Consider the following 20,820-nt stretch of genomic DNA (forward strand, 5'->3'; position numbering starts at 1 on the left):
GATAAAACCGAAATTGAAAATTATGAAAAAAGTTGGTTTGGTTTTAGTAGATACTAAATATACCGATTATCTAAATATTTGGTTTATATACTATAGTTTTCAATACACATACACGTATATTAAGAAATAAACATAAAAATTTTCATAATAGTATGAATATTGCTATATATACTAAAATAGTACACGTATTTTAAGTAACCTGGTTAAATAACCTAGTTTTATTAAAAATGACTAAAACTTGATGTCATATGTACAAAAGAAAGTTATAATAAGTAGATGAATATAAAATTTTACGACTATAAAATTGAAAAACCTAGTATTATTCATTTTAATTTATATTACAAAGAAGTAGTTGTTCTAAAGTTTGTGATACCGAAAAACTGAAATACCGAATTTGGTATATATGATTAAAAACTAAAAATTTTGGTTGGTAATTGGTAGCTTAATTTTGAAACCGAAAACTTTGGTTTTGAAGTTGGTAATACCTATAACCGATTCGAACCGACAGAGTGACAACCCTAAGTAAAACGCATCCTATTTCAGTGATCTCACCAAATTTGACTCAACAAAATGGTTAGAATAAGTGCTTCATATTCAATTTTGTAGGCTCATTCTGAGCTTCATACACACACACATATGTATCATATATATAATAGAAGTAGTGATAGTATTTGTTAAAATTAATTCAACTATTTGTCTATTTGAGCTCGATCTGAAGATGTCAATCATTTAAGGTATCACTACCTTAAATGATATTTATTCCAACACTCTCAAATTCTTATCCAAATTAATATGACTTAGGTATCGAACATTCTTTGGACGGTACATTTCTATTTTATTTAACATGCAGAGAAGGTTAGGAGAAAATTAATATCACTGAAATACAAGTTAAATATTAGTAGAATCCTCCCGATTTAGTGAAAATTATGAAATAACAAGCAGCGAATTTCTTCAGCAAAACATTGTGTCAGCCTCATTTATTAAATTCTAAAGCTCACCGTGAACCTCAATTCTTAAACACTGGAATGCCTACTGGTCGCTAATGTGGCATTCGATTTATTCAACTCCAAAGCTTGACATTGATGAACCGTAGTTTCAATATCAATTGGAACTTAACCAAAGGAAACATCTAAATGGCCAACTATTGAACTGTATACAAGGTGCAAGAGCTAGCTTAATTGGTCAAGTTACTTTCAGAGAAGAAAAAAAACTAGTGCTTTGTCATGCAGTTGAATTGCAGAGGAATATGGACGTACACACTGAAGCGGAGCAAAGCAGAATTGTAATGGTAGGAAAAAAAACAAGAAAGGAGCATAGGATGTACACTATTTTTAGTAGCATGTACAACTAAACTACTAGAGCAAGAACAAAGCAGTGCAAGTTGGAGTTGATCGAGAGAGAGAGAGAAATGAACAAAGTAGTTTAGGCGTGCCCTGCAATCCGGCGGCGGGTACAGTTTGCTCCGAATACCAGCGATCGAGAAACATGTGGGGATTCGGGTTAATTCAACGGGTTTGGGTCTACGCAAGGAATAGGATTGCTCTATCTAAGCTAGGTCCGACCATTAACGTACGTACTCTCGCCTTTTCAGTGCTAATGTCTTTTGTGCTTAGGTCTCTTCTAGGGTGTTTGTCAATTAATCAGGGCAAACGGTTCCCAAGCACTGGTCACTGTTAAGTGTTAAGTAACAGAGTTGGGAGCAAGCAAAATACATTCCATTACTTAAAAGCTCGGTACTCTTTATGTTTAATCCAATTGACCTTCTTGTTGGAGAGGAAAGATCCCACATTGGAAAAGTGACAAATAAAATATAACTTATAAGTGGGTGGCTCTTACCCAATTGAACCGAGGCCTTTTGTGATTAAAACCCAACACCTAACGGGTGGTTAAGTTGGGACAGTATCGGTACAATGGTGGGCCACTGGCCACGCTTGTCGCTATTTAACATGGTATCAGAGCGGGTCCCTCTCCAATTGCGTCTCCACGTAGGCACGTATCATGAGCCCAAATTGGGGTTCCTTGTATTGCCATTGAAATGAAATTACCAAGTGTCCAATGTGGGTCTTGGATTGTATTGACCAAGTCTCCAATATGAGACTTGTGTCCCAATTTCCAATATGGGAATTGGATGAATGAATTTCACGTGCAGACCTAGAGCTAGGTTGCACGTGAGGGGGCGTGTTGGAGAGGAAAGATCCCACATTGGAAAAGTGACAAATAAAATATAACTTATAAGTGGGTGGCTCTTACCCAATTGAACCGAGGCATTTTGTGATTAAAACCCAACACCTAACGGGTGGTTAAGTTGGGACAGTATCGGTACAATGGTGGGCCACTGGCCACGCTTGTCGCTATTTAACACTTCTAATGCATGTGCCACTTTTAAAGCCAGAACTCCAGAATTACTAATTATATGTTGATACTAAGAATTCAAACGTAGTGTTCAAACTACAAAATGATTAATCATCTGATTGATTACATAGCTCTTTTTTTGGGTGATTGTCGCAGTACAATGATCATTAAGTTGACAATTGATTAACTCAGAATGTATTGGGATACATATACAAGAGCATTCTCAAAATTGTAACGAGACACGCATACAAGGACAAAACATTACACCAACTACAAAAAATGCATTACACAAAAAAATATATATATATATCTTCATGTTTTTTTTTTTTTTAAAATTGTAGTGAGACACACACAAACAAGGATAAATCATTACACCAATTACAAAACATGCATTACACCAAAAAAAAAAATATATATATTTTTTAAGAAATTAGGTGTCAGTTCATTAAAAGTAAATGTAGGTAACAATACTCAAGGAGTACTACGTTGAATTGTATCATTACTTAGGAAGTCCTAAAGTTACCTAAGTAATGCTAAACTATAGAGAAACTTAAAGTAACCAGTAACCTGACACTAGGGTTGTCACTGAACAATTCAAAATTTAACCCTAATTTATTCAAACTCCCTAGAACGGACGTAGAGACTTCCCCATAAATTAATGCCTACAAACTTGTGAACCAAAGTCCAAATACTAGGCACTAAACCAAGACCTTGTCCATGGAAAATACCAGGCCCATGAGGACAACAAACTCTAATCCAATTGCAATCAACCAAGTAACCAACAATGTTGCCATTGCCACAGTTGGAGCTACCCAACACCACGTACCGTGTTGTCAAATTTTAAATAAACTTCGCAAGTCCACGAATCGGTTGTAGTATAATGACTTGACTCATAAACTCTCGCAAGCGAACGAATCGTTGTCAAGTAAGGGAAGTATTAGAACCTTGATTATCGTACCTCGGGGATTAGGTGTTGGACCTAACCGAGGTAATTGGCGCTAGAATAACTTAAAAACATACAATGAAAAAGTAAAAATAAAAATAAAATAAAGTAAAATAAAATATTCACAAGGCACCAAGCCTCGGCAATACTCGGCTTAGCTCACACTAAGCCTAATCAAAGCCACTAACTTGTAGCCCAAATGAGTTATGCACAATGGAAGGTAGAATTTTGTTTGGGAGTTTTGAATTGGGAATTAACTAAATTAAATGCAAACTAAAGTAAAAACAAACAACTAATTATCAAGCAAGAAATTAAATTTGGATTTTCAAATTAATGGAAATATGGGAGTGTCGGGTGATTCACACTAACTATCTTGTAAACATCGATGCCAATTTCACAAATGCATGCATTTCCTATATGTGTCGAGTCCCGTATCTAGTACCGGTTAAGGCTACTAAACCATGTCAATTATCCTTTCGGTGTATCGATTATGCCGGTTAAGGCCACAATCAACTCTCTAATTTGGGCATTACGCCGGTTAAGGCCGCAATATCCAAAATTAGAGGCCTAGAGAGCAAGATAATAGAGACCCAAGCAAGCTTAGCTACAATTAAGCTAGCTAATGGTCACCACACTTAAATCCTAGATGCCACAAGACTAATAAGTTGTCAATTTATCAATCTATTCATCACAATTGCCCACAACATAATTTCAAATGGTGACAAAGCCTAGAACCTTGCTTCTAAGGACCAATAAATTTGGATTTAAAGCATACACAATGGAAATTGCATTTATTAAAATTAAAGCATCAATATTTATACAAGATGAGTTAGGGTTTCACAACCCTAACTCCCAAAATTAAACTACTCACTCATAATTAAAACAAGATTTAACATCAAAACCATGTACAATTAAAATATAGGAGAAGGGAGAGGATAAGCTTTGCTTAATTTCAACAATGCTAGAAAACAAAGAAAACTAAGCTAGCTTGAATCCTCCTAACTACCCAAGATGAAATTAAGGTCTTGATGATCTTCCTTGATGATATTTGAGAAGATCCCAATAATTTAATGTAGAAGAGTGAGTGAAATGGGAGAGTGGGTGAGAGAGTTATGGATCTGCGGCTACTGTAGCAGAAGAGAGGATGGAGAATATGGATTTGGGGGTCTGCGGCGCTGGTAGGGTGAGGTCCGAGAGAATAGAGGAATGGGGTCTGGGTCTAAATATCTCAAAGAGAGAGGAGAGTATATTTGATAATGTGTAGCTGTGATTGCTCAAAGAAGGAAGAGAAGATCCTAGGCCTCCGTTTTTGCGTGGTGGAAAAAATGATCAGGTTTGGATGGTTGAACACGTGCAGCCCTGTAATTGGCACAAGCCAATTAAGCAAACAATGTTTAATTGCTTGCACGTGCAAATGGCTTAGGCATGCATGGTTAATTAAACATTGGTTAATTAGGCATGCAAAATTAATGATTAATTAAGATTGTTTCTTCCTCCAATCTTCAAGCACATCCACATAGATAATTAAATCTTGGGGTAGTCTTCCGCATCCACCTTTGAGTTGACCAATATTGACTTTTCAATCTTTTGTCTGAAAATGTCAATTTACTTCAATTTTGCACAATTTTTCTCGGTTCCGCAACTCCGCTTATTTTCTACAAAATAAATAAAAGTGGATTAATTACATAATAATTGACATGAGGATTAGCTTAATTATAGTGTTTTAGATATAATTACACGTATATAAATGCGTGTAATCATATAACTTGTGCAAGTACGAGGTCGTTCCAATTGGGGATTGATAACCAACTCCTACGTCTAACTAAATTGACTAAATTACACTAACAATTAACAAGAAAAGACACGCAAATGTTTTTATGAGTTTCATAAACAAAGAGAAAAATAAACTAGTTACCAACACAAATTAAGCAATGCAATCGATGTGATTTTTGAAAGAGTTTTAAGAACAACGATGACAAACACTAGGGCTTCCAACTTCACCGTCGCAATCTTATTAATGTTTCTAGTTTTTCCGATCATTAATTAACAACTCAATGTTGAAGATTCCGTCATATAAGCCTTATGGCAGAGTACTTATACGCATAGGTTCTCCCAAGTATGAAAACTATCTTATGGCAGAGTATAGAATTCAATGTATCCCTAAAACATGGCATCTGCTTAGGAACCTATTTAAACACACAGAGAACAAAAGGAATCACGTAAACAGATATAGCATGGCATCTACTAGACCAATTTATGGTTTTTAATCACAAGAAGCATTCAAGATTTGGCGTGGGCATCTACCTACTCTTGCATCATATAACTTGAAACAAACTCCTAAAGGTAGCTAATCAATAGAATTTTGAAATTAGTACGTAACAATTCTTATGGTGATTAAAAACTCAACATTGAATTCATAACTTATAATCTTCAAACCAAAAACATAGAATAGTCAAGCTAGGGATCCATCGTGACCCTAGCAAAGAGTTTAGCTACTTAGAGTCATCACAAAACCGATGATCTTAAGGAAAAGCATAAAATAAACTTGTGAAAGAGAAAGGATGGAAACTGGTTGAAGGAAGCAGTCTCCAACTCCAAGCAAAATCAGAATCTATTCACTCCAAAATCCCCCCCTTCTTTTTTCGCGTCTTTTTCTTTTTATATGGCTCACATCCTCATTCAAGTAGGGATTCCTAAACCTCCTTTGACTTGGATATTCAATAATGATGATGTGGCACACTGACGATTTCCAAATATATGTGTTGGGCCTTCTAGACATGAACTTGTAAAAGGTGTTGCAGATTCCCGTCCAAGCTGAACTGCCTTCACTTAAATAGCCATAACTCCTTCCAGAAAAGTCAGAATTGCAAACCGTAAAATTCCTCAGAAACTAGACACATGGGGCTTTCCATGCATATAGGGTAAAGCTCCCAATTCCATCCTAGCAATTCCCAGTAATTCAGCGAAGTTAGGTCTCCTGCACAACAGTTTTTGTGTTAGTTAGCTCAGCTTAGCTTCTTTTCTTCTTTCTTTGAAACCCACCTACAAAAACACTAAACTAACGTAAATGAACCACAAATAAGGAGAGCTAAACATATATACCAAGAGTAAGAGGCATAAAAATATAGAAAATATGAGCACATCATACCGCACTACCGTCTTAAGTAGATGCTCAGGAAAGACTGTGTTGCCGGAGAACACGACCACTATCACTGCGGGTAGAATGACTATGATCCACTATGCTACCATGAAAAGTTGAAAACCACTAGCCCCGAAGTCATTGCTTCCCTTGCTACAATGATTGTCTGGTAGAACCAGCCATCAAGAGCACAAGCAATCATCGGAGCCCAAGTTGCAAGAGAAGAACTGCCATACAATCTTGACGAGGATTGATCTTGATCCCATCCTTACAGGGATCTCGATCATAGCCCCCTTCATAAAAGAACGGTATAGAGGAGACAAAGTAGACAAAAGCCTACCCATGCTAGACGATATCGAATTAGACCACTATCAACCTAGCGAGAGGTCGAAAAGGGTCTGAGACCATTATGAAACCAACGTGCAGAGACGCCGCCCAAACACCCTAAGGAGAGCCTACACCATAGAGCAAACCCATTTTCGCGTACATGTATGTTTTCTTGTTAGTTTAAAGAACAAATAGATCTGACTTGAGTGTACGTTTGAGGTAAAAATGAATGTAATTAGAGGTGCTATATATAGTTTCCCATATGAAAATAATTTGTGGCCTCAATGAGGCATAAGATTTGTGACCTCAATCTTAGGTGTCATGTCATGTTATCCACACACATCACCTATTTGACAAATCATGCTATGAAATTCTTGAAAAAAATATCATTTTATCCTTCCAAAATCTAATGACCCTAAATTATTTTGGCTTTCTTCTAAAGAAAATTTTTTGTTGACTTTCTTTCATTTTTTTTTCTTTTCATTACACTCATGCTTAGATTTAAACAACAATTTTTTTTTTCTTCAATCAAGAGTACAAAAAATTTCATGTAATTCAGTCAATAGATTTGCACGTACGTTCGTTTAATAGATTTGCATAACACATGTATATAAATTCAACCTTTGTTGGGTTCCTGCAAATTTTGGAAATATAATGTGAAAAATACATATTCATATGATTGTATATATTCTTTTGTTCATTGATTTCCCTTTATGTAGCTAGGGTTTAAACGTTAGATCTGAATTTATTATTTTTTGTTTGTTTTTCCCTTATATCTAGATTGTAGATTTAATTAATGGCTGCTAACGTGGGGAATTTTTTCTTGCCTCTTAATTTAGACATAAGTATTTCCCAAATTCAATTTATTAATGCTATTTTTTTTGGATGAAATTAATCAATATTTGGAAAGAAAAGTTAACGTCTATTTCTTGGCACATAATTCAATATATTAATACCATTTGGAAAGAAAAATTAAAGGAAAGAATTTAACTAAATAAAGAAAAATATTGGTCAAAGAATCTGTAGACATATCTCTTAAATTAATACATAATTAATAGCTGATATTTTTTTCGTCACCTAATTAAATTCATTAATGTAATTGATTCACCCCCTAACATCTAAAAGGGATATGTAAAAGGGTAAAGTTGGTATTGCAATAGTATGATGTAGCAAGATATATTATGTGGAATTGAAAATAAAATTTATATTTACTTACATGACATGACACCTAGGATTTGAGGCCACAAATTTTAGGCCTCATCAAGGCCCCATATCATTGCCATTTCCCATATATATATATCCTTCATACACCCTGTTAACTTTTAAATAAGTGCTTAGAGAACCTGCATGTATATCGTGATCACAAGCCACGTACGTACATTCTTGACAGTTCTTAACAATAATCCAATTCGATTAACTCTCTTTTTTCTTCTCTGTTCTTTTTTATTTTTTATTTTTTATTGGAAAGGATTCAACTCTTTATATATAGTGACTGAAATCGTCCGCAATTATTAATTTTCAATTGAAAACTTGACTGCGTTCGTGCCATGCCTTTTAAATAAGTGCTTAGAGAACCTGCATGTATATCGTGATCACAAGCCACGTACGTACATTCTTGACAGTTCTTAACAATAATCCAATTCGATTAACTCTCTTTTTTCTTCTCTGTTCTTTTTTATTTTTTATTTTTTATTGGAAATGATTCAACTCTTTATATATAGTGACTGAAATCGTCCGCAATTATTAATTTTCAATTGAAAACTTGACTGCGTTCGTGCCATGCACGTATGATATTCCAACTAATTAATCACTGATTATTAAAAGACACCATCCTCAATGGTTCAATGGAAATATTGGTAGTCCAAGGAAAGGGCAATGATATAGGGCCTCAATGAGGCCTAAGATTTGTGGCCTCAAATCCTAGGTGTCATGCCATGTAAGCAAATACAAATTTTATTTTCAATTCCACATAATAAATCTTGCCACATCATACTATTGTAACACCAACTTTACCCTTTTAAATTTCCTTCTAGATGTTAGAGGATGAATCAATTACATTAATGAATTAAATTAGGTGACGAAAAAAAGATAAGCTATTAATTATGTATTAATTTAAGAGATATGTCTACAAATTTTTTGACAAATATTTTTATTCATTTAATTAAATTATTTCCTATAATTTTTCTTTTCAAATATTGATTAATTTCATCCAAAAAAATAGCATTAATAAATTGAATTTGGAAAATACGTGTGTCTAAATTAAGAGGTGTAAACTCAAATATAATGTGTAAACCTAGCTACATAAAGAGAATAAAAAAATGAACAAAAGAATATATATGATCATATGAATATGTATTTTGCACATTATATTTTCAAAATTTACAGGAACCCAACAAAGGTTGAATTCATATACGTGGTGTTATATAAATCTATTGATTGAGTGTATGTGCAAATCTATTGACTGAATTACATGAATTTTTTTCTATTTTTGATTGAAGAAAAAAAATTGTTGTTTAAATTTAAGCATGAGTGTAATGAAAACAAAAAATGAAAAAAAAATAATAATAATTTTGTTTAGAAAAAAAACCAAAGTAATTTATATTCATTAGATTTTGGAAGGATAAGATGGTATTTTTCTTAATAATTACATGTCATGATTTGACAAATTGGTAATGTGTGTAGGTGAAATGACATGACACCTAAGATTAATGCCACAAATCTTAGGCCTCATTGAGGCCACAAATCATTTTCCTCCAAGGAAAAGTTGTTACCCTAGCAAAGCTCTATTTGAATATTCAGTATCACTTCTAAAGCTTTCATAAGCTTTCAACATTCAGTCCCTGGAAGAGATCCACTTGAAAATGATACAAAATAATTAATTACATGCATGCATGCTACAAAAATTCCTGTAAGATTCTACAATCGAAGTCAAATAATTCCAACATATAGTTTTAATTTGTGTTCCAAACTGAAAATAATGATACAACAAAAACAGAAACTTAATTTCAAATTTCCCAACAGTACCAGCTAGCATGACAAATGCCTACTCCGTAGTTCATCTCCTTCTCACCATAGAAGTAGGGTTCCCATCAAACAAGTCATCAATCATATTCTCAATATCTTCCGGTTGATACCTTATATACTTCTCCGTTTGCCTCCCGGAATCCAAGTACTGCTTGAACCTCCCCCAGAAAGACCTGTACGCCGGAATCATTACTGCAGACACCGAAACCCTAAGCTCCGACTGAAGCTGCTCGTCGCTCACAACCCACGTGCTCTGCGTCTTGTGTATCTCATCGAACATAGCATTGAAGCTCTTGAACCTCTCCTTCAGCACCGGCTTCGACACCTTCCCGTTCACTTGCAAACCCTCATGGTTCAGGCACTGCAACACCTTGCTCCATGTGTCCCTCTGGTAATTCTTATGGTACCCTCTCAAGTCCGTCGACCGCTTTCTACACCACTTGTCGCCCATCAATTGGTGAATCTCGTTAGAACCCTTCACCTTCTGCATGATGTACCTACCGTTGTTCATCAAGAAAATGTACCGTAATGCGGAATCCCTATACAGCTTGGACTTCATGTCCAAATTCGCGTCCAACATGTCCATAACGGTAATTAACTGCAACTGAAACGGAGACCAGGACGGCGTCGTTCCGGGGGTGTTATTTCCGCTGCTTCCTTTTGTGTCTTGGTTTTGCTGAAACACCTCTTCCAGTGAGTCTTTGTACTCACAGGCGTACTTCACATAATTCATGACGTAACGTGTCAAGGGGTGAACCGCGCCACTTGGCACCGGAGTTCTTCCGTTATCGGATTTGATAGAATTCTCTAGATCACAGAAAATGCTCACGGCTGCTTCGCCGAGACGGTTCATGGCCGCCTCGGCCTCCGAGATCAGGTCCTTGGCAACCTCCTCTGAATATGAGCTTTTAATAGGTGGGACAAGATCGCGGAGGCACTCATACATGTCCAATATCTTGAACAGCTTCTCCGCCGACCGCTTCGTCAGCACGACTGCGTCAGCGAAGTTAAAGAGCTGGATGACGACACCGCGAGCCATGTTGCAGAACATGTTGTCAGATATGGATGGGTGGCCGGCGAAGACTGCGTCGCAGAGCTTCCGCTCGCCGGTGAAAAGAATGGTGGAGCACGTCTTGACGACGGTGATCCACGTGGCGATCTCTCCTTCGAGAGCCTCCCACTGCATTCGCTGGACATCGTCAATGCTGATGTTTTCGTATCCTAGATCGTTGAGCGCCGATTTGAATGCGATTCGCCGGGAAATGCTGTAGATCATGCAGCACTCGTTCTCGTAACCCGAGGCGATCATTGTGCTGGCTATTTTTTCCATGGCGACTATGCTCTCCGGCGAAAACGACGGGAACTCTTCCAATGGGTCCGGTTCGGTTGCTTCCGTTGGCTTCCGATCCGAATCGTTATTGTTATTGTTATTGTTGAAGGAGGACAGCTTGGCAGTTAGCTTCTGAGACCGGCTCTGCTCAGAGCTAGGGTTAGAGTCCGTTTTATTGTTATTATTATTATTCTCTTCTTGACTCAGAAGGCTGCGGAACTCTTCGTCCAATGCGGCCATGGCACGTTGCAGAACCGCACTGGTCCGGTTCAACGTCTCTGCAGTTGCCGAGTTGGAAGGGATATCCCCCAACTTGATCGAGATCTTGGAAACCCTAACCACCGCCTGCGTGAACGACGAGTCTTCGGCCTCGTTTTCGCCGAACCTCACCAAGCCTTTGCCGTATATTTTTATCTTGGAGTCGAGGGATTTGCAGAGCCTCTCCACCGACCCGGGAACCTTTGGCGGGTCCCTTTTTTCTTCGACGGATTCGGACAAGAGCACGTAGAAGCAATCGACCTCTTCAAGGACTTCATCGTAGCTCATGTCAGGGACATTAGGGTCTTCATCGGCGCCACTTTCTTTCTCTTCGGTCTCTTCTTCGTCGATTGTTTCATAGCGGTGTTTTGGTGTGGTGGGGCCTGAAAATATGTTCTTCTTGCCGGAATGTTGTCTCGGGAAGCTCGCGGACTTTTCAGGCGCCTGTGCGTTTTTCTCCATCAAGTCCGATCGATGATACTCTCCGGCCAACTATATTTATCGGAAAAATTCTTCTTTACTGTTGGTTTTTTTTTTTGGCAAAAAAAAATCTCAGCAAATTGGATAGCGGAAACAAAATGGGAATGGAATTGGGAGAGAGTCAAGAATCTGGATCCGCAACAAAGAATGGAAATGAATGAAGGAGGGTTTTTCGGAGGAATTTGAGGGAGGTGTAATACGTATGGATAGGGTGGAGTTTAATTTTTAGGAGATCGAAGATGTTCTGATCTTGTGTTTTAATGGTGATTTTGGCCGTTAGTTCTAGGGGAGGTGGAAGTTGGTCTGTTGACCGTTGACCTCTTTGTAGGGTTGGTTTGGTGCTTCCCACGACTGTTCCACTCTTTGTGCATGAAACTCTAAATTATGAATCACTTAGGAATCGTATCATGCATACTCGTGTGGAGTTATGTACTAAAACAATAGTTTGTCATTGTGCACAAACAATAGTTTAGAATTCTAGATACGACGTGGTCACGTTGTGTAATTTAATTAACTTATCTAATTAAATTGTTATGTGTTATGGCCACATGGAAGCTGATTGGTCATATCACTACTACTAGAAACTTCGACTGACCAAACCATTAATTCTACGTATATGGGGTCATGGCCGGGTTTCTAATTATCTATTTATTTACCAGCCCTCTTACATTCCTAGAGTTTCTAGGTAAGCGGCAGCGACAACAGCCAGCCCTTCTTATCGTTTTTGAAGACTACAGATCTCAGAACAGCTCCACAGGTTTATTGTTGCAGGCTTTCTCTATTGAGTTTTAAAATCCTTTGTTTATATATCCAGACATCGAACTCATGGATTAATTGATCGAATATAGTAGGACTAGTGGTGGTGTTCTTTTAGAATCTCCGATTAGTCATAACGATTGTCACCACTCATTCTCATCGATCAACTCTCGTTGATGGACTCAAAAGGGATTTCTTCCTTTCCTCGCAGCGGTTTCATTTGTTCATAGGGTGGATTGCCGGAGGCAGACGAGTTCCGTGCGGGGAGATTGGATTAAAAGAACAATTCTTAGGTTCACCTCTAGGCGAACCAACTCATTCACCCCTCTTCTAACTAGCCAATAAGGTCGTGACACCTATATTATTATAAATAAAAATAAATAAAAAACTGAATTTGGAGCTTTTTTGTGTTTGACTCATGCATGAAACGCCGTTTGCCCAATTTTATTTACTCTGAATACAACCTTCAACTCTCCATTGACCTCCCTTTTTCTCAAACCAAACTCTTTCTGCCATGGCCCTAATAAACATTAAGTCCCAGACACTTGCATCAATTTATAAACAACACTATGTGCCAACAACATATTCTCTATCTAATTCATGGAATCAAAAGCAACAAGTAATTGGAAAAAAAAAAATATCAAGCAATTCCAAACCTATACCAATTCAACACCAGAACCCTCAGATTCTCAAATTCATTGAAATCATAGCAATCAACTGGTCAAGCCCCAAGTAGAGTTTACGCGCGTACTGCATCTCCAGCACCAATCATTAACAATAAAGAAATCGACAAAAGCAAAAAGAAGAGAGAAATTCAAGAAAACTAAGAGCTTTGTTTAAACGTTCAAGCTTTGGGATTCCACGTTTTAGCTGACCAGACAAAATTACTTTTACAAACATTAGACCCTGACCAAAGCATCATCCCAAACCAATCACAAATCTGAATCGTAACATGGTAATAATCGATAGTTCATAGAAATTAGGATTTCAGCAAATCAAGTCCACTCCTCCATTTGCCCAGCCGTGGAGTTTGGGTTTAAAAAATGGGGAGGTCAAGTGAAGAGTTGCATATTCTTGTCAAAAGACGAATTCTGCGAACCGTAACATGGAGTTTCGTTTTTATTTTTTTTAATAATAATATAGGTGTCTCGACCTGATTGGATGATTAAAATATGGGTGAATGAGCAAGTTCACCCAATTATCTTTGATAAAAAAAAAGGTTCACCCAATTATCCGGGTCAAAATGGACATAGGCCATCCAGATAGCTTGGGTTTTTTGCTGTGGTCTTCTCCTTATATATGGGCCTTATTATGAGGTTCATTGGCATAGTGGGTTTTCGGCTTTTGTGGGAGATTGTCCGATTGACATGGCTTAGGAAAGTATCATGGACGACTAGTCTTATGTTCTAGTCTATTTTTCGGGTTCATGATTCATCGATTAAGAATTTAGAATTGTCGCAATTTTATTGGTGTTTCTTTTTTGCCTTCAAGATAATAGCATGAGAACTCATAAGGCATAGCATTTTTTTTATTTTTTTTTTGAATAAAGGGCTGGTGCGGCTGCCCTCAAGCCTTGATTAATGAAACTGTCGAATACAGGGGAGACATTGAGCCTAAACCCCTGATTTCAATAAGCACCTAGAATACGTCCTGAAATACTAACAGGAGTCTCTACCAAATAACTGTATTCAACTAGGCACCAACAAGCAAAGAGCGCTCTACTGGCGACTCTATTTGCTTTGAAATAGCGGTGACATAACAGAAAGATAACTCGATATGTAACACGATTACAACATAGCATAATTACCACACGCACAACTTTCCTACTATGTTGCCGCCGCATTTTGTTTGTTTTACTCTAACAAGTTAGCTCAATTATGATTTGTAATGAGCTTTATTTGCTAAAAGTTGTTTCAGTTTTTTGTCATTAATTTTTTTTTTAAAACACTAACAATTTATACAACAATTAATAATAGGTGAGTTAAACTCACAACAGCCTACTTACAAAGAAAGAAATAATATCACTAAACCAAATGGTATTGAATTACTATTCATTCGTTTTTCATGAAAGACCATTGATTTTTAAAAGGGAAAATGATCTCATCCTTGTGTATATAATGCAGGCTTGGGCCAATATGTAAATCTTAATTTTGGATCTGTAATTGGACTTCGGGCCACCTGTCTAGAGCTCACAAGTCACACCCTAATGGAATTATAGTTTTATCCGAGTGGAATATTTGACTATGTTCTAGATCTGCGAAAATGCATGGTACGGGTACACTACTACCAAAGCAAGGCTTCTTTTTTTTTTTGGAGAATCTACCAAAGCAAGTCTAAAGTCTAAATAATAGTAGGTGGCACGTGCAAATGCAGGTGACTAGTTCCTTCCCGCCAGGTTGCATTAGGTGAACAAATGACGCAGACTCGGGCTCGATATATGTCTACTCGACGCGGAATGAAATCAACTAAGTATATTCTGTCCCTATACATTTATTGGTTAAAAAGAATAAAAAATAAAATAAATGATTAATAAAATATTTTCTTAATCTTTGTGGACCAATGAATGCATAGGAACAGAATAGAGAAGTGTATTGAGGACAGCTGATTTCATCCAACTCAACGCTACCCATCTTTATTCCAGGAACTGTTGGTTCAATCAATGGCAAGTTCACACATCCTCCAAGTATGACTTGCTCCATTGTATTAATTGGGATGGCCCAATTTGCACTAAAATCTCGATAAACAAATGTTTGATAATTTAATAATTTTAATTTAATAATAATTTTTTTGGACCTAAATTGGGTCAGTGTACTATAATAATTTCTTCTAGTTAGAAGTCTGTATAGTAGAATAATAACCTCACTAAATGTATAAGATAATAATTTTTCAAAAATTTCTTTAAGACTCAGTTGTTGGGTGTGTGGATCCGATTCCACATAGGATAAGGATTTGTTAATCCTTGATAAAAGAGGAGTTTTGATTGTTTCCTATCTGCTTACATAATCCTACTTGGTAATGGTTTCTATGTCTATTGGGAATAGGTTTCCAATGTCTTATAGGGTCTAGTTAGATATCTATAAATAGGGGCATAGGTTGTAGTAGTAGATCAAGTCTTTGAAGCATTAAACAGAGAGAGCAAGTGAGGTCTTGAGAGTTGGTGAGAACTTCTTGTGAAAGATCCTTGTATTCTTCTTCTTCTATAGTGAAACCTAAGCAGCCCGGGGAAGTAGACAAAGTTCTTTGCTGAACCTCGTTAACAAGTTCGTGTTTGTTTTCTCGATCGTTTATCTATATTGTTTTGCACTTGTCTGCTTCCGCAAAAGGAATTTTAGGTCAAATTCCTAACAAAGTGGTATCAGAGCTTAGGCTCTAGAGTGGAAACAATGAGCATAGAAGACGTTGAGAAGAGGGTTGATAAGTTCGACGGTAATGACTTTAGCCTATTAATCGAGGACTACTTGAATATGAAGAAACTTGCTAAGACTTTAGAGGGCAAGCTCCCAAAAGATATGAAGGAGGAAGAATTTGTCGAGATGGATAGGATGGCCCTTGGAGCCGTTCGACTATCGCTTTCAAATGATGTACGGCGATTTGTTATCAAGGAGACTACGTTGAAGGGGATGATGGATAGTTTTTCCAACATGTATGAGAAGCCAAATGTCGTTCAACAGTTGTACTTGATGAGGCGGCTGTTCACTTTGAAGATGGGTAAGGGTATATCTGTTCGCCAGCAAGTTGGGATAGTTGGTGATATTATCGAGCAACTAGCATCGGTGGATGTTAAATTTGACGAACACATCAAAGCTTTGGTGTTGTTGACTTCCATGCCTTCAGATTGGGATGTGACTGTGAACTCGATTTCTAGTGGAGCTGGGACTATGAAGAAGCTGAAGTTTAATGATGTGCGTGACATTCTTCTGAATGAAGAGACGCGAAGACAAAATAACCTTGAAGATCCTTCAAGTTCTGCGCTCTCTATAGAAAATAGAGGTAGAACGTTCAACAAGAACTCAAACAACAATCGTGGAAGGTCCAAGTCTAGGGCACCTGGAAAAGGCCGAAGCGTGTCCAAGTTAGGAAAGTGGTCAGATGGGTGTTGGCATTGTGGGAAATCTGGACATGTCAAGAGAGACTGTAACCAGTGGAAGGAGACAATGAAGATGGCAAACACAACTGAGTGTGATTCGGATGCACTTGTACTAAGCATTACTGAAACACCATTGGAGTCATGGATTGTAGACTCTGGAGCGTCATTTCACTCAACTTCACAACAAGAGCTCATGGTGAATTACCGACGTGGTAATTTTGGCAAAGTGTTTCTTGCTGATGGTGGAGCCTTGGAGATTGTGGGAAGGGGTGATGTGAAGATTTTGCTGACAAATGGTGGAACATGGACCTTGACCAATGTTAGACACATACCGCGGTTGAAGAGGAATTTGATCTCTGTGGGTCAGTTGGATGATGAAGGATGTCGCACTACCTTTGAGAAAGGTACGTGGAAGGTGTGTAAATGAGCTATGGTGTTAGCTCGTGGAATCAAGACAGGAACACTTTATACGACCTTGAATATTGTTGCTATTGTTGAGAACAATGAAGGCACTGCGATCGTTGAGAAAAATGAAGATGCATACTTATGACATCGTAGACTTGGGCACATCAGTGAGAAAGGTATGGGTGTACTTCAGTCGAAGGGTAAACTACATGGTGTGGACTCAGTGAAGATTGGGCTTTGTGAAGACTGCATATTTGGGAAGCAAAAGGTTGTTAGTTTCTCAAAGGGTGGCAAGGCACCAAAAGATACAAAACTAGAGTTGGTTCATACTGACGTGTGGGGACCTGCACCAGAGCTTTCGTTAGGTGGCTCAAAGTACTATGTGACTTATATTGATGACTCCACAAGGAAAGTATGGGTTTATTTCTTGAAAAATAAATGGGAAGTATTTGATACTTTCAAGAAGTGGAAGGCGATCGTAGAGAATGACACCGGGTCGAAGATCAAATGTCTGAGGTCGGATAATGGAGGTGAATACTGTGGTAATGATTTCAAAGAGTATTGTGCAGAGAATGAGATTAGGATGGAGAAGACAATTCCCGGAACTCCACAGCAGAATGGAGTGGCTGAACGCATGAATAGGACTCTGAATGAGCGCGTAAGGAGTATGAGGATACACGCAGGATTGCCAGACATGTTTTGGGCTGATGCGGTTAATACTGCTGCTTATTTAATTAACCGTGGACCATCAGTACCATTGAATCATCTCATACCTGAGGAAAAATGGAGTGGAAAAGAGATAGGTCTATCGCATTTAAGAGTGTTTGGTTGCGTGGCATATGTTCACATTGAGTCCGGTGAGAGAAGCAAGTTGGATCCCAAGTCTCAAAAGTGCATATTCATAGGCTATGGCGGTGAAGAGCTTGGCTATAGGTTTTGGGATATGCAGAATAAGAAAGTTGTAAGGAGCAGGAATGTCATCTTTAATGAAGAGGTGATGTACAAGAATAGGCAAGCAGCAGAGCCTAAAAGTCCTGTAAGAAAAGATCGGCAGTTTGCAAGGTTGGAAGAATTGTCCAATGAAGATATGTCTAAGGGAAAATCATGGGGAGGAATGACAACAACAAGAAGCTCCTGAGGTTGCACAACCTGAAGAACAAGTTCCTAGTGATGAGTCAGTGACACCTCCTTTTGTGCCAAGAGTATCGTCAAGAAGTACTAAAGGAATACCAGCTGATAAATACTCGCCTTGTGCTAACTATTTGCTGTTAACTGACTGTGGTGAACCCGTGAGTTATGATGAGGCTATGCAACATAAAGATTCTGCTAAGTGGAAGGGTGCCATGCAAGATGAGATGGACTCTCTCATGTCCAACAATACTTGGGAGTTAGCTAAGTTACCAACAGATAAGAAAGCATTGCATAACAAGTGGATTTACAAAATTAAGCAAGAAGTTGATGGGAGCAAACGTTACAAGGCAAGGTTGGTTGTGAAAGGTTTTCAGCAAAGGGAGGGAATTGATTTTGATGAGATCTTTTCGCCGATTGTGAAACATACCACAATCCTGGTGGTGCTTGGTTTAGTGGAAGCTGAAGGTCTGTATTTGGAGCAGCTAGACGTCAAGACTGCTTTTCTTCATGGTGATTTGAAGGAGGTCATATACATGAAGTAACCACAAGGTTTTATAGCACCTGGTAAGGAGGACTTGGTATGCAAACTGCAAAAGAGCCTTTATGGCTTGAAACAAGCCCCAAGACAGTGGTATAAGAAGTTTGATGCTTTCATGTGTGGGAGTGGCTACACAAGATGTCAATCCGATCACTGTTGTTACTTCAAGAGGTTTGACAAATCTTATATCATTCTTTTACTGTATGTGGATGATATGTTGATAGCTGGGGAAGACTTCAATGAGATTGAGAAGTTGAAGAGAGAGATGTCAAACCAGTTCGCGATGAAGGATTTGGGTGAGGCGAAGAAAATCTTAGGTATAAAGATTATCCGTGATAAAGTGGTTGGTACTCTGAAGCTTTCACAAGCGGAGTATGTTGAGAAGGTGCTTAAGCGATTAAATATGGATGAATCAAAGGCTGTAGGAACACCGTTGGCGGCTCACTTTAAATCGTCCAAGGAACAATCACCCAAGAGCGAAAAAGAGAAAGAATATATGAAGAATGTACCTTATGCATCGGCAGTTGGATGCTTAATGTATGCTATGGTGTGTACTAGACCCGATATTGCTCATGCAGTTGGAGTTGTGAGTAGGTACACGAGTAATCCAGGAAAGCAACATTGGGAGGCTGTGAAGTGGATCATGAGGTATCTTCGGGGTACTACTGATATGTCTCTTTGTTTCAAGAGAGGTAGTGCTGAACTACAAGGATATGTTGATGCATACTTGGTAGGAGATCATGATACTTGTCGGAGTACTACTGGTTATGTGTACACTGTGGGTGGTGCTGCAGTATCTTGGGTCTCAAATTTGCAAGGGCAAGTGGCCCTGTCTACAACGGAGTCTGAGTATGTAGCAGTCTCAAAGGCTGGTAAGGAGATGGTGTGGCTAAAGGGTCTGTTGGAGGAATTGGGTAAAAAGCAAGAGAATTGTGCATTGTACAGTGATAGTCAAAGTGCAATTCACTTGGCAAAGAACCCTGCTTTTCATTCAAGGACTAAACACATTCCTATGAAGTATCACTACATACGAGAACTCGTGGAGAATGAAGTGCTGCAATTGTTGAAGATTCAAGGAAGTGAGAATCCTGCTGATATGTTGACTAAGTCTGTGTCAATAAGTAAACTGAAGCTGTGCTTAGCTTCAGTTGGTCTCCAAGTTTGAAGAAGGAGATGTTGGCTGTGATAATGGGTTTTATGTTGGCTATGATTGAAGAGTATTGAAGAATGTTAGCTACTAGCGTAATCGGCTCCAAGTGGAAGATTGTTGGGTGTGTGGATCCGATTCCACATAGGATAAGGATTTGTTAATCCTTGATCAAAGAGGAGTTTTGATTGTTTCCTATCTGCTTACATAATCCTACTTGGTAATGGTTTCTATGTCTATTGGGAATAGGTTTCCAATGTCTTATAGGGTCTAGTTAGATATCTATAAATAGGGGCATAGGTTGTAGTAGTAGATCAAGTCTTTGAAGCATTAAACAGAGAGAGCAAGTGAGGTATTGAGAGTTGGTGAGAACTTCTTGTGAGAGATCCTTGTATTCTTGTTCGTGTATTCTTCTTCTTCTAGAGTGAAACCCAAGCAGCCCGGGGACGTAGGCAAAGTTCTTTGCTGAACCTCGTTAACAAGTTCGTGTTTGTTTTCTCGATCGTTTATCTATATTGTTTTGCACTTGTCTGCTTCCGCAAGAGGAATTTTAGGTCAAATTCCTAACATCAGTCACTCAGCAAATCTATAAATTAATAATCGATGAAATACATAAAATATTTACGATATAAGATATTAATAATTAATGAAATGCATAAAAAAATAGCACATAAAAATCTACCATACATATCAAAAAAAATTTAACAATTTTTATTTTCTCAATTTAGCTATTTCTATCTTTTTCTCAAAAATGAAGAAGCTATATATTTTTCAAAATATGTTTTTATAGTGCTTTGGTTTTTCCTTCTATCTAAACCAAATTGAATTTCATCCTTAACTTTCTGGCTTTCTGTAATGCATACACCAGATGTAATAATTTTTTTTATTTTTTATTATTGTACC

At 37.8% G+C, this 20,820-nt stretch overlaps 1 protein-coding gene across 1 annotated transcript; it reads right to left on the reverse strand.

Annotated features, from left to right (window-relative positions):
- Window positions 1–9,450: 9,450 nt before the first annotated feature.
- LOC133708349 (exocyst complex component EXO70C1) lies at window positions 9,451–12,026 on the reverse strand. The gene has a single exon (XM_062133808.1). The coding sequence runs from the start codon at window positions 11,833–11,835 to the stop codon at window positions 9,817–9,819; it is 2,019 nt and encodes a 672-aa protein (XP_061989792.1). The 5' UTR covers window positions 11,836–12,026; the 3' UTR covers window positions 9,451–9,816.
- Between the last annotated feature and the right edge of the window lie 8,794 nt (window positions 12,027–20,820).

The sequence above is a fragment of the Rosa rugosa genome, chromosome 5 (assembly GCF_958449725.1).
Source record: "Rosa rugosa chromosome 5, drRosRugo1.1, whole genome shotgun sequence".
Lineage (NCBI taxonomy): Eukaryota > Viridiplantae > Streptophyta > Magnoliopsida > Rosales > Rosaceae > Rosa > Rosa rugosa.